This window comes from Cervus canadensis, chromosome 28, assembly GCF_019320065.1.
Source record: "Cervus canadensis isolate Bull #8, Minnesota chromosome 28, ASM1932006v1, whole genome shotgun sequence".
Lineage (NCBI taxonomy): Eukaryota > Metazoa > Chordata > Mammalia > Artiodactyla > Cervidae > Cervus > Cervus canadensis.
In genome coordinates, this window is record NC_057413.1 from 31,219,622 (window position 1) to 31,234,332 (window position 14,711).

General features: G+C 40.5%; 1 protein-coding gene across 1 annotated transcript; it reads left to right on the forward strand.

Annotated features, from left to right (window-relative positions):
• Positions 1-283: 283 nt before the first annotated feature.
• LOC122429268 (endogenous retrovirus group K member 8 Env polyprotein-like) lies at positions 284-2,240 on the forward strand. Its single transcript, XM_043449498.1, is given in 2 exon segments — positions 284-487; positions 489-2,240. Coding segments are annotated over 2 exon segments (1,956 nt in total).
• The last annotated feature ends 12,471 nt before the right edge of the window (positions 2,241-14,711 follow it).

A 14,711-nucleotide genomic window follows, 5' to 3' on the forward strand; every position in this document is an offset into this window, starting at 1 on the left:
TTCCCAGCTCCCTGACAAATCTCATTTTTATTTGATGGGTTAAAGCCTTCCCTGGCTACAGGGTTAATGTATCCGTAATAAAAAAAAATCACTGAATATTAAGTTTTGTAAATTGTTAAACTAAGTTTCTAGTTTTGTTAATTAAGGTTTAGTGTTTACTAAGACTCACTTCTGAGATAGTTCCTTGTTATATTATATTGCTAACAGATTTAATTAAGTTATTTAAAAAAACAACTCTGTTTCTAAAGCTTATCTCAGTAATCTATCTTTGGATGAAGATCAGATGCCTCATGACCTGCAACCAAGAAATCCTGCACGGGCCACTCAACAAGCCTCCACACCCACATGGGGGCAAATTAAGTCGCTGTGCCGTCAAGCACAGGCAATAGCTTCTCTGCAGGGATCTTCAGCCTCTCCTGAAGGGGTTTTTATAGCTATGCTTGCTTCACTTTCTTGCCAGGTAAATGCTACCTCTTCTACATCAGAAAAATACTGGGCATCAAAAAAAATATTGGGCGTATTTCCCTGATCCCCCAACTTTCCAAGTAGTTACTTGGAAAAATAACTCTATACGGGTCAACACAAAGCAGCTTCATCTCTTGGGAGGATCCTATACTTCTTATAATAAAGATCACTATCCCATTAATTTTAACTGTACTTTTAGGGGATTAACAGATGACCTTCCCCTTTGCTTTAACTTCCCAAGAAATTTTATCACTCCCTCTAAGGAGGGGTGTGTCGGAGCCTCCAAGAAAGCAATTTTGACAGATTCTCCAATATCAAAATTTTCAGATAAAACAGGAGATCAGCTGGTTTGAATATTACAGGCCCGTATGCCCGGGGCCCTTGATCCCTATAAATCCTTGTTCCTTAATGCTCCACCAAAATATCCAAATTGTATTGATGTTTCTCCTTCAGACGTCATATGGAAAACTATAGACAACCGCCTTGGATACCCGGTATGGAAATCTTGTAATTATAATTCAAAAATCGATTATAGAATACCGGGAGGCAGAAGCTATTCGGTACAAGCCTGGGGCAATCCAAACCCAAGTCAGGATTCAGGATCTGTTCCTGACTATGTCAATAGGTTTAGCAATTGGAAAAATGATTCCCTCCCTTGGCCATTGGTGGCCAGCAGATGGCATTATAATCAACTTGTTCCCCCCATGTTGTCCTATACAACTAAGGGTAAAACTTTTTGGCAACCAGGAATTTGGAGAGCCCTTGCTGCCACCTCCCTTGTTACTCTATCTCAGCCAGAGAATGATTCCACCTATTCTGTGCTGGCTTCTTTACCCTCCCCTTACGTTTTTTTGTTCACTAATAACTCTAAATATCTTCATATACAGACGAACTATCCAGGTGGGCCAAATATAGTCTACTGTGAACAATGCATGCTCTCGTCCTGCCTAACCTCTCAATATAATATTTGTTCCTTTGTGGTGCTGCGACGCCCACCTTACCTTATGGTGCCCATCGCAGTGAGTACCTTTTGGTATGACAATTACGGTCTAGCCATTCTGCAACAACTCCAAGATTTAATGCGATCCCGACGGTTTGTAGGACTACTTATCTTAGGGATTTCAGCTCTTATAACCGCAATTACCACTGTCACTGTAGCAGCGATATCATTGACTCAACAGGTACATACTGCTCAATATATCAATGATATGTCAAAATATGTTTCTTTAGCTCTAGCTACACAAGAGATTATAGATAGGAAATTAGAATTAAAAGTAGACGCCCTAGAAGAAGTGGTCATGAATATTGGAACTGAATTACAGGCCTTAAAAGTAAAATTAGCATTATCCTGTCACGCCGACTATCGGTGGATTTGTGTAACACCCCTAAAAGTAAATGATACAGATTATAATTGGGAAAAGATTAAAAATCACATTTCAGGTGTATGGAATAGCTCCAGCATTAGTTTACAACTTGGAAAGCTTCACGGTCAGATAAAAACCTTAGAATATTCCCGTCTGGACTTTACTGCTACAGGGGCTGCTAATGATTTTTTTCATACCTTTTCTAACTTTATTACTGGAATCAATATTCTATCAACTATCCTCAGTTATGTTACTGTGGCAGCCCTAGTCCTACTTCTCATTATAATCCTTCCTGTATTGTCAGAACTCTCCAGCAGAACTCAGAAGCTCGCGACTGAGATCCATCTGGCTGTCTTAAAAAATAAAAAAGGGGGAGATGTCGGGAGCCAGCACATGAGATCCCACCCATGACAAGGTCATGAGGAGAAGACCTGACAGGCAAGGCAGATCAGGACTTCAGGGATTTAGAAAAGCTGCCCCGGCGCTCACCTTAAAGATGATCTCTGTCTTTCTGATGCTTGCTGTATTAGACTACTCCCTAATTTCTGTGACACAGGCAGAAGGCCTTCCCCGATCTCTCTCCAAACAGAATCAACTTAGAACTTTAATCAATATGTCCCCCAGACGGTGGAATCCTATAAGATTATCCAGGATGAAAGGAGTGTTTCAATTTAGACCCCTTTGCTGGCATTCTAGCCTGCTTGGCAAATGCGTACTAATGCCCATGACTGCTCACAACACTTTAATCATAAACAGAATAAAGTGTTATAGCCACGCTTTCTGGGAAACAAACTCACTCAGAAGGACAATGCAGATAGTGGAGTGCAGTTTATTACACCGGTGGGCCCAAGGCAGAATCTCCTCTTAGCCCTGACCAGCATTTGTGAAAATCTTTTATACCCCATGTGTACTCCTCCAAACCCACCAGCCCAAATCCCTTGAGGCTTACAAAGGAAGGGTAAATACAATCACAATAACCCCATCATTCACGTGTCATGTGTTCAAACAGTTAGTAATCAATAAGCCCACGGTTACATTCCAACCAGTTAATAACCAATAAGCCTGTGGTTACATTCCGATAGATACTGTCCGGAGGCAGGGGTGATTAGTGTCTGTTTTCTCTTAGGCAATGAGTAACCTGGATGTGATCTTCAAGATTCCCCTGCCCAAAGGGGGTCTTATCCTTCCATTGTCATTCCCACAGGCGATAAGCACAAGAGTTCAGAGTCCAGTGGAGGGATGGCCGCGTACAACCAGCACAGACAGGCCTGAGATGGAGTCCAGGTCCTATGAATTCCTTCTTAAAAAGAACCTGATCACACAAAAGGCCCTAATAGGTACAGAGCCATTCGGGAGGTGAGGAAGCCCTATTAGAGAACACAAAAATTTATTCTACAGGTGGTTATAGTTAAAGATTTAGAAAGATAAGAGTTTAGAATTGCTAATTTTAACCAGGAATGCTAAACAGGGGCTGCCTCACCACAGCTGCAGAGTCTTTGTGTGGTAAACCTTTTAGATAAATGTAACTGATAACTTCTGCAAAAGGACTGACCTTTGTGTTCATTAAAGAATAGATTGCAGAAAACAGCTTTGCATGCACCTAGGTCATAAAATGTCAATAGGCCCCAAGGCCAGAAGATAATGTGCAAGACTCTCACAATGAAGTATGCAGAAAACACCCTGGTTTCGTGTAGGACAAGCTGATGTAACATTAAACTATCTTCCCCTTAAAAATGTACTAACTTAGAATATAAAAGCTACGGTAAACAATAAAGATTTGCCAGACTCTCTGCACCACCTGTCTGGTCTCTCTCTCTCTATTTCTCTCTTTCTCTCTCTCTCCCCCTCGCAGACTTGGCCCTATCAAGGCTGGTCTCATGTGTCTTCTCTCGCCAACACCGATCATCCTGAGGGTACCCCCTGGATCCTGCCGAGGCTGGACCCTGGCTGCTTCCTAAGGCCCACTTGACTTCACATTCTAGAATGTCTGGCTCTGGGTGAATGACCACACAACCACAGTTATCTGGGTCATTAAGACTTTTTGTACAGTTCTGTGTATTCTTGTCACCTCTTTTTAATCTCTTCTGCTTCTGTTAAGTCCTTACTGTTTCTGTCCTTTATCATATCCATTTTTGCATGAAATGTTCCTTTGATATCCCCAATCTATTGAAGGGATCTCTAGTCTTTCCTATTCTACTGTTTTCCTCTTTGCATTATTCATTTAAGAAGGCCTTCTTATCTCTCCTTGCTATTCTCTGGAACTCTGCATTCAGTTGGGTTTATTTTATTTTATTTTTAATTTTTTTTTATTAGTTGGAGGCTAATTACTTTACAGTATTGTAGTGGTTTTTGCCATACATTGACATGAATCAGCCATGGATTTACATGTGTTCCCCATCCCGATCCCCCCTCCCACCTCTCTCCCCATCCCATCCCTCTGGGTCTTCCCAGTGCACCAGTCCTGAGCACTTGTCTCATGCATCCAACCTGGGCCGGCGATCTGTTTCACCCTTGATAGTAAATTTGTTTCAATGCTGTTCTCTCAGAACATCCCACCCTTGCCTTCTCCTACAGAGTCCAAAAGTTTGTTCTATACATCTGTGTCTCTTTTTCTGTTTTGCATATAGGGTTATTGTTACTATCTTTTTAAATTCCATATATATGCATTAGTACATTGTATCGGTGTTTAATCTTTCCCTTTCCTCCTTGCCTTTCACTTCTCTTCTTTTCTCAGCTATATGTAAAGACTCCTCAGACAACCACTTTGCCTTCTTGCATTTCTTATTCTTGGGGATGATTTTTGTCACTGTCTCCTACACAGAGTTATGAATCTCTGTCCATCATTCTTCAGGCACTCTGTCTACCAGATCTAATCCCTTCATCTAATCTATTAGATCTATTAGATCCCTTCATCTAATCTAATCTTCATCCCTAATCTAATCTACTCATCACTTCCACTGTATAGTCATAAGGGATTTGATTTAGGTCAACCTGAATGGCCTAGTGGTTTTCCCTGCTTTCCTCAATTTAAGCCTGATTTTTGCAGTAAGGAGCTCATGATCTGAGCCCATCAGTTCCAGGTCTTGTTTTCACTGACTGTATAGAACTTCTCCATCTTCTGCTGCAAATAATATAATTAATCTGATTTCAGAATTGGCCATCTGGTGATATCCATCTGTGGAGCTGTCTCTTGTGTTGTTGGAAAAGGCTGTTTGCTATAACCAATGTGTTCTCTGGAAAAACTGTTAGCCTTTGCCCTGTTTCATTTTGTACTCCAAGGCCAAACTTGCCTATTACTCCAGGAATCTCTTGACTTCCTACTTTTGCATTCCAGTCCAGTATAATGAAAAGGATATCTTTTTTTTTTTGGTGCTAGTTCTAGAAGCTATTATAGAGCTTCATAGAACTGGTCAACTTTGGCTTCTTTGGCATGAGTGATTGGGGCATAGACTAAGATTACTATGATGTTGAATGATTTGCCTTGGAAACAAACCAAGATCATTCTGTTGTTTTTGAGATTGCACCCAAGTACTGCATTTCAGATTCTTTGGTTGACTATGAGGGCTACTCCATTTCTTTTAAAAAATTCTTGCCCACAGTGGTAGGTATACTGGTCATCTGAATGAAATCTGCCCAATCCTGTCCATTTTAGCTCACTGATTCCTTACGTGTCTATATTCACTCTGGTCATCTGTGCCTGACCACATCTAATTTGCTTTCATTCATGGACCTACACATTCCAGGCTCCTATGCAATATTGTTCTTCACAGCATCGAACTTTAATTTCTACACCAGACAGACTTTACTTTCACCACAGACACAGCCACGCCTGAGGATCATTTTTACTTTGGCCCAGCTGCTTCATTCTTTCTGGAGCTATCAGTAGTTGCTCTCTGCTCTTCCCCAGTAGCATATTGGACTCCTTCCAACCTGAGGGCCTCATCTTCTGGTGCCATATCTTTTTGCCTTTTCATATTGTTCAGGGTGTTTTCTCAGCAAGAATACTGAAGAGGTTTACCATTCCCTCTTCCAGTGGACCACATTTTGTCAGAACTCTTCACTATGACCCATCCATCTTGGGTGGCCCTGCAAGGCATGGTTCATGGCTTTATTGAGTTATGCAAGCCCTTTCACCATGACAATACTATAATCCATGAAGGGTAATGGAAAAGCTGAAGGGAACTCAATTAGAGACCAAGGACCTGTCCAGCCAGCACTCCTATCCCAGGCCTTTATCCCCACCACACACGGTCTCAGAGGTCATGTTCATTGAGTGTCTACCACTTGGTCAATATTGTATTTGGTTTTACAGAGAAACAAGTCACATTTTCCTCCCTATTACAGAAGATATTTATGTGATTTTGGTAGTGAAAATGCATTCAAAGAGCATTTCTAAAGTAAATCTTTCCAAATGTGAATATGTGGATGTTTTTTGTCTGTACATTCAATAACATGAAACTATGATGACTTAGGGAGTATAATTAAAGTAGGGAAAAATACTCACTCTCCTTTCTCCCTAAACATATGTCAGAATAATTGGGCTTATAAAAGCCTGGAATCACAAAGGCTGATGATGAAAACTATGTGATTGGGATAGCTCCAATTAGATACTTTCTAAAATATTTTTCTTTCTAAAGTATTTTAAGCTACAGAGAAGCTTGTTAACTGTAATAGAGCTTGTTGAAGATGGATTCTTTAGAGGTAAGCAGAGCTCTGCCAGCCTTCAGATGCCTGTGTGGGAGACATGCTCTCAGTTCAAGGCAGACTCTCTGGACCCTGTGCGTGTGTGGTCAGTCATGTCCAACTCTTTGTGACCCCATGGACTGTAGCCTGCCAGGCTCTTCTGTATATGGGATTTTCAAGCAAGAGTATTGGGTTGCCAGTCCTTCCTCCAAGGGATCTTTCCGACCCTGGAATCAAACCCATGTCTTCCACGTCTCCTGCATTGGCAAGCGGATTCTTTACCACTGAGCCGCCGGGAAGGCCCTTCTGTACCTTGAAATCTGGCCAAAGCTGCACAGAGCTATGAAGACAGCTCGTGAGGGGAGGGCCAGGTGCAACAGTGCAACAGAGTCTGGTTCTTGGGGACAATCACATTTTAGGGGCCAAATAGTCTGGGTTTGGCCTGGTCCCTTGTCCTGAGCAAGCTTGGAAATATAATTTCAAAGTTTCTCAAGCTATACATGAAGGCTTTAATTCTGTACCAGCTCTGTAAATCTTTGTTTTCATTGATTCACAATTTACCATGTAACCTCTTGTAATCATCATTAGTTTTCAGCAGCTTTGGACTTGTCACTTACCTTGACATCAGAGATCTACAGGGTTGCTTAAATTAATGAAAAATTCCATATAGCAAGATATCATTTATCTTAAGAGACTGCCTTTCTATCCTAATGTTGTTCATTGATTACTAGATTTATCTACCTGTGGTTAACCTACCTCAAAAGTTGGAAAATATTATTCAGCAGAAAGTAATATTTCTAACATAGTGTGTCAAAATTACATTAAAATTTCCAAATATAATCCCCCAATACAATTTTTGCTTCTTTTATTATGTTACCAATGATAAAATGACTGCTTCAGATTTCAAGATGTCTTGAACAGTTTAGCACCCTCAAGAAAAAAACTTTTATATAAATTTTTTTCTTATTGGAACACATTACTTTTTTTTAGTGATTTGTTTTGTAATAATTACAGACAGCCAAGAATGTGCAAAAGTAGGTCAGAGACTTCAAGTAATCTTGGTCCAGTTTTCTTAATTGCTTACATTTTGTATAAAAATAGGACTCTATCAAAACTGGGCAGTGGACATTGCTACAATGTAGATGTATCATTTCATCACATGTGTTGGCACCACCACAGTCAAGATACACACCTGTTTCATCACCACAAAGGTCTCCTTCCTGTTGCTCCTATAGGTACACTTACCATCCTCCCACCTTGGCCCCTAGGCACCATCCCTAAACTTTTGGCAACCACTTATCAATCTCTTTTTTGTCTTCTTGAGAATGCTATATAATGTATTCATATAATATATGGCCTTCAAATGCCAACCTCTGAGGTTGGCACAGCGTTTTACGAGAGTCATCCAGGTACTCTCATATATTAGTAGTTAGCCTTTTTTATTGTTAAACAGTGTTTCGTGGTATTCATGTACCACAATTTGTTTAACCATTCACTTATTCTAGAACATTTTTGTTGTTTCTAGCTTGGAGCTACTACAAATGAAGTTGCTAGAAACAATCATGTACAAATATTTTCATGGACATGAGATTTAATTTCTCTGGGATGAATGTAATGACATTTTTGAACATTTTTGGAAAACTAATCTATGTAGTTATGTTGTTCTGTTACTCCTTACGTCACCGAAAGAAATGGATGAACCTGAATTCCCAGCTCAAGTGCCTCATAAATGACTTGAGAGCTCCTATGTGTGGCCTAAAGGACACAGCTATTTCCTGTAGTACAGGGCTGAAAATCAAGCACAGAACCTCAACGTGCATCTAGTTGAATTGCAGTGAAAGTTGAACTTGCTGCCTGAAAGGGCATCTCATGTTGAATTAACATGAGGGCTTTGATTGGGAAAGAACTGGACCCTCTAAGTTAGAATGGGGATCTGTGGGAAGATCCTGATGAAGATGGGGAATCTGAACCCCTAAATTGTGATAAATATTTCTTACCAGTGGTCTCAGCCCCAACGTAGATGGCCTCTTCAACCCCAGTTGAAGTAGCTTCCCCTGACACAGGTGTCATGTAAGGCAATGTTTAGTCTCCTCATGACGCATCCCAACCACAACTCTTGACTTGTGGAACTTTTACTAGACTTAGCTTCAACAGGCCCCATAAGGTGGAATACACACTCTGACTCATGAGGAAGTGTGCTAAATTCCAAAATAATGACTTTCTAAGTTACACAGAAAAAATATTGTGAAATGTGTGGAAATGGGTACTAAAGGCGTGGGATGATGGAAGAAAGAATGCCTTATAAGATTGGATGAGGCTGAATTTATGGGTTCACTAAATAAGACTGCATTTAATTTGCAGCTTAGAAAGCCCTCTAGAAAATTTGGCTGGTTGGTTAGCTGATACACAGGCCAAAAGGTGGCCTCTTGGCCACCCACCCCCCACCCCCCACCTGCATGAATACACTGGAAATGTTGGACTTGAATTGGTTTAATGGAGAGAAGAACTGCAAAAGCTTAATGAGAGAAGAATGTTAGACTGGATTTATCTGTACACACCTGATGCGGTGGGCGGGGGCGGGGGAGGAGGGGGCAGAGATCCAGGAGTTTTACCTTCCACCAATACTATGAGGAATAAATTTATGAGAAGACCATCAATATCCTTTGTAGACAAAAAATGTCCCCTGTCATATCATTAGACAAAGGATGTTGCAGCCATCAAGCCATCAGCCACTGGAGCCACCACTGATAGTGTACCCTGAGGGGATTTAAGATGTAGAAAACACAGGGTATTGACCTTAGATGTGCGTGTGTGCTAAGTAGTTTAGCTGTGTGACTTTGTGACCCTATGGACCCTAGCCCGCCAGCCTCCTTTGTCCAGGGGATCCTCTACGCAAGAATACTGGAGTGAGTGGGTTGCCATGTCCTCCTCCAGGGGATCTTTCTGACCTAGGGATGGAACCTGCATCTCTTATGTCTCCTGCATTGGCATACGGGTTCTTTACCACTACCGCCACCTGGGAAGCTCTGGCCCTAGATGGTTAAGATGTACATCAAAGGAATAATTTTATTAAGCCCAGACTCTTGCAGCTCCTCATACATAGAAAAGTGTTAAATTTGTTAATTTGAGATGTCTGCTTTATTGCTTGTTTGTTTTCTTTTTGTTGGCATTTGATATTTTATTACCTGGGTTTTTTGTTTCCATTTTTGTGTGTGTGTGTGTGTTTCCAGAAACCCCTATATATCCTATTTCTCTTTGAAACAGTCCTCAAGGAAGTTGTAGCCCAGGAAGTCCTCAGTGATATTCCAAATAGGACATAATTCTGCACTTCTGGTTGTGCTTTTTTTTTTTTTCAATTGACACCTTGAAGACTCTGCTATTGCTTCACTCAGTAATTGCATTGGGAAACCTAAATGCGATGAAGATAATTGAATCCTGGGGTGATAGGAGCCAAATGGCAATATTCAATTATCAAAAGCAAAGTGGGCATGGTTACCTTAATGAACAGTAGGGTCAAAGCAGCAATCAGAATGTTGATCTCAGTGTTCCTGGAAGTGACATAGATGGGAAGCCTACTAAATTTATATTTATGTCTGCAGAAGAGTTCCAGGTCAAGGGAGTAAAAGTCTAGCCTAAATCATAAAAACAGATCATTACATCCCTTCAATCCATTCCCAGAAACAAGCCAATTAATGCACCCAGAATTCCTGGAATTAAGGTGAGGCTGGGTCTGTTTGAGGAAGGACCCCAGGGAACTACTAAAAGTTTGTACTATCAATCCTTATCTCAGCCTTCCCCAAGATGATGTTTGGCCTTTTACCAAGGTAACTATGCATTGGGAAAAAGGAAATATTTTCCTTTTGGGAACTACTGACTGGCTTTGAACTAATACTAATTCTAGGAGACCTAAAACATTGCAGTGGCCATAAAGTCAGCATAGAGCCTTATGGAAGTCAATTGATCAATGGAGTTGTAGCTCTGTTCTGCCTCACGGTGAGCCCAGTGGGTCTCCGAACCAGTCATGTGGCTATCTCTGCAGTTCTGGAATGTATACTTGGAATAGACATATTTAGCAGCATCAGATTCTTCACATTTGTTCCTTGACTTGTGGAGGGAGGGTTATTATGGAGGGGAAGGCCAAGTAAAAGCTATGAGAACTACCTAGAGAAATAGTAAATAAAATTTAACAACACATTCATGGAGGGGTTGCAGAGTTTACTTCCACCACCAAGGACTTGAAGGATGCAGGAGCGGCAATTCCTACCACGTCCTGTTTGGCCTGTGCAGAAGACAGATGGATCTTGGAGAAGGACAGGGAATTATCATCATTTCAACCAGCTGGTGGCTCCAGTTGTAGCTGCTGTTCCAGATGTGGTTTCATGGCTTGAGCAAGTGAACACTCACCCTGGTAAGTGGTATGTAAGTTTATGTATTTAATCTGGAAAACACCTCTTTATCTATCCTTGTCCATAGGCCCACTAGAAGCAGTTTGCTTTCAGCTGACAAGGCCAGTAATATACTTTCACTGCTCTACCCCATGGGTATATCAACTTTCCAGCCTGACACCATAATTTACTTTGATCTAAAACTGATTGACTCTCCCTTTCAGAAGATATCACACAGGTCTGTTACATTGCTGCCTCTATGCTGGTTGGCGCTAGAGAACAAGAAATAGCAACTACTCTAGACTCGTTGGTAAGGCATTTATGTGTCAAAGGATGGAAAATAGATCACACAAAAGGCAGGGGGCCTTCTATATCAGTGAAAGTTCCGGGGGCAGTGGTGTGAGCCATGTCAAGATCTCCCTTCTAAGGTAAAGGATAAGTTGTGACATCTGGCCCCAACCAAGAAATAGGCACAGCACCTAGTGACTTCTTTGAGTTTTGGAAGCAGCATATTCCTCATTTGGATGTGTGACTCCAGGCTTTTTTATAAAGTGACTGCAAAAGCTGACAGTTTAGAAGGGAACTCAGGACAAGAGAGGGCTGTGCAATAGGTCCAGGTTGCCATGCTGGCTGCTTTGGACCATAACATTCAGAAGGTCCAATGGTGCTTGATGTGTCTGAGGCAGCTGTGGACGTCCTTTGGAGCCTTCTGAAGGCCCTTAAAAGTAAATTGATGCACAGGATTTAAGAATTGTGGAGCAAGGTCCTTCTATCATCTAGGTAACCAGTCTGCTTTAGAGAAACAAAACATCTGCAGATTTTGTAGAAACTGAATGCTTAAACTTGGGCCATCAAGTTACCATGTGACCTGAGCTGCCCATCATGAACTAAGTGGTATCTTAACCACCAAGCTGCAATACAAGATGTGCATAGCGGCATTTATGTGAGCAGGCCAGAGCGGGTCCAGAAGGCACAATCAGTCACATGAGGCAGTAGCTCAGAAGCCCACAGTCCTCACTTCTGCTACACTACCTTTTCTGTCCCATCCTGTACCTGTGACCATGGGGGTCTTCCCCACTGTGGTGGAGAACTGACAGGGGAAGACTCAGGCAAGCTGGTTTATGAATGGTTCTGCACAGTATGCAGACACCACCTAAAAGTGGACAGCTGCTGCCCTCACCCTGTCTTTGGGACATCTCTGAAGGACAGTGGCGAAGGGAAATCCTCCCTGGGGACAGAACTTGAGGCAGTTAGCTTGGCTGAGGGAGAAACACTTGGGAGGAGAAATGGTCAGACACACCGAGTGATCAAGGACTTGAAAAAGTCATGATTGGCAAATTGGTCACAAAGAAAAGCGGGGAAGAGGGATGTGGGCAGACTTCTTTGAAGAGTTGAAAGACATGAAGATATTTGTGTCTTATGTGAATGTTTCTCAAAGGGAGATCTCAGCAGAGGAGGATTTTAATTATCAAGTAGATAGAATGATACAATATTTATCCCCTCTGCCTAGAATGTGCTTCCTCAGCCTGGCTTGACTGGCTCCAAAATGGTATTCAACTCTGAACAGGAACATCATCACTTTTGCCTTTGCAAATAAAATTCCCCAATTTTCTCCTAAACTTGCTTCTTACCTTCAAATCATTTGTGATTAAACAAACAAACAAACAAAAAAACTTGCTGATGTGTGATTTAAAGTTTGGCTTTCTGAGGTTACCTTACCTAGGAGTTGGTGACTATATGGGGACAGAAACTCTAATTTTTTCCTCACCACTGATCCCTCATATTTTGATTGAAAAAATTCTTGGGGATATCTGCTTAAATATTGATCTTTGAGCTGATCACCGATTAGAAGTCTGCCTCTATCAACTACTGCTCTCTACTGTTTGATTTGTAACATCAGCGTATTTATGGTTTGCAGTAACATTTTTATGTTTGTTATTAATTTTGCATAAATTCACCCTCCAGGATTTGTGTTCAATAATAATTTGTGTTATTTGTGTTCCATTTTCTTCCCTGGAGAAGGAAATGGCAACCCACTCCAGTATTCTTGCCTGGAGAATCCCATGGACTGTAGCCTGTAAGGCTCCTCTGTCCATGGGGTCACAGGAGTTGGACACAACTTAGTGACTAAACCACCATCACCACCAATAATAATTAGCTGAAAGTCTAATTTTATATGTTAGGTTCTGCTGGTTTTCCACTCATCTTGATTTTTCAGTATCATGTGTTGAAATAATTTTGATAAGTGCAGAACTATTTTTTCCAAAAGTTATTTTTATATTAAACACTAATAATACATGTTCCCCTTTTTTCTGAAACTGATAAAAAAGACTTAGTGCTGAAAGCCTTAGTAAAGAAATTCTCAAATCAATGAAAACAATTGCAATTGAAGCTTTAAAATTTAGGAAGAAATCTTCTGGTTTAACTGTGGCATTGTTCTTCACAGAATATTTCTATAATTATTAAATTTATTTAATTTTAGGTGTTAATGTATACTAGAAATCAATTTTTTTATATATTTCTGAAAAGTCAACTTGGTTTAAATGTCTATTATTATTATTGTTATAATTTAAGTGCAACTAGGTTGGGAGGATAGGGATTCAAAGTTACACATTTAACACAATTTAATTCATGAGAAAATAAGTCACATGTATTAATTCTTTTTTAGCTCTGATAGCCATATAAGTTTTTTTTGCTGATTTTTCTGAAGAGATTAAATCCTTAAAGTGAAAATTTTTTTTTTCAAAATGGTGAACTACACAACTTCAGAATTATTTTGACATAGAAGATTGCTTGATTTTAGGCAACAATTATACATTTTATTTGATTTAACTGTTATGAAGTGAAATTTAAATTCCTCATCAAATGTACTACACTCAGATGAAAAAGGCTGCATTCATCTGCAATGCAGATCTCTCATTTTGCAGGAAGCACAACTTGCCAATACTGACTGGGTCATTTTTGGTGGTATCAGGATGCAAATTTGAATATAACCTTGATTCTGAGAAGAAAGGAAGGGACCAGAAAAAAAATTGAGCTGAGTGAATCCTTACTTCTCCCTAAGGGAAGGAAAAAAAAAATATATATATATATATATGTGTGTGTGTGTGTGTGTGTGTGTTGATTCCAATCGTTTGTAAAAGCAAATAAAGCAAGCACTTCTCATTTAACAAAATGAAACTAGATGGGCCTCACATACACATGGGAAAGGGTCTGATTTTGTGGTAATTCAGGACTTTAATCTAAAGACAGGTTTCTCTTTTCAAAGCAATTTCTTTGTAGTGCACACACATTATGCCAAATACTCAGCTGGATCTCAGAACTCACTTCCTCTGTATAGATAACAATTAAACTGTAAAATCTTGCATTGGTATACATTATTATTTAATATGATGTGAAAAGGGGCTTCCCTGATTGCTCAGATGTAAAGAAGTTACCTACAATGCAGGAGATGCAGGTTCAATCTCTGGTTCAGGAAGATCCCCTGGAGAAGGAAATGGCAATCCACTTTAGTATTCTTGCCCAAAAAATCCCATGGACAGAGGAGTCTGTCGGGCTACAGTCCAAACAGTTGCAAAAAGTCAGACACAACTGAGTGGCTGAGCACACGCACGATGTGAAAATGCTCTAGGTTTATTTACAGTTTTGAGGGCTTGACCTGTCCCCTTTAAAAGTCTGTAAGGATTTAAGAGGAACTCTATATTATTCTTTTCCACATATTTTTCTGAGTGTCTTTTGGCCAGGCAAGTACAGTGTTGCCAGAGGCCCACAGATTTATCCTCCTAATATAGGTCTAGTGTTACCAATTTATGCT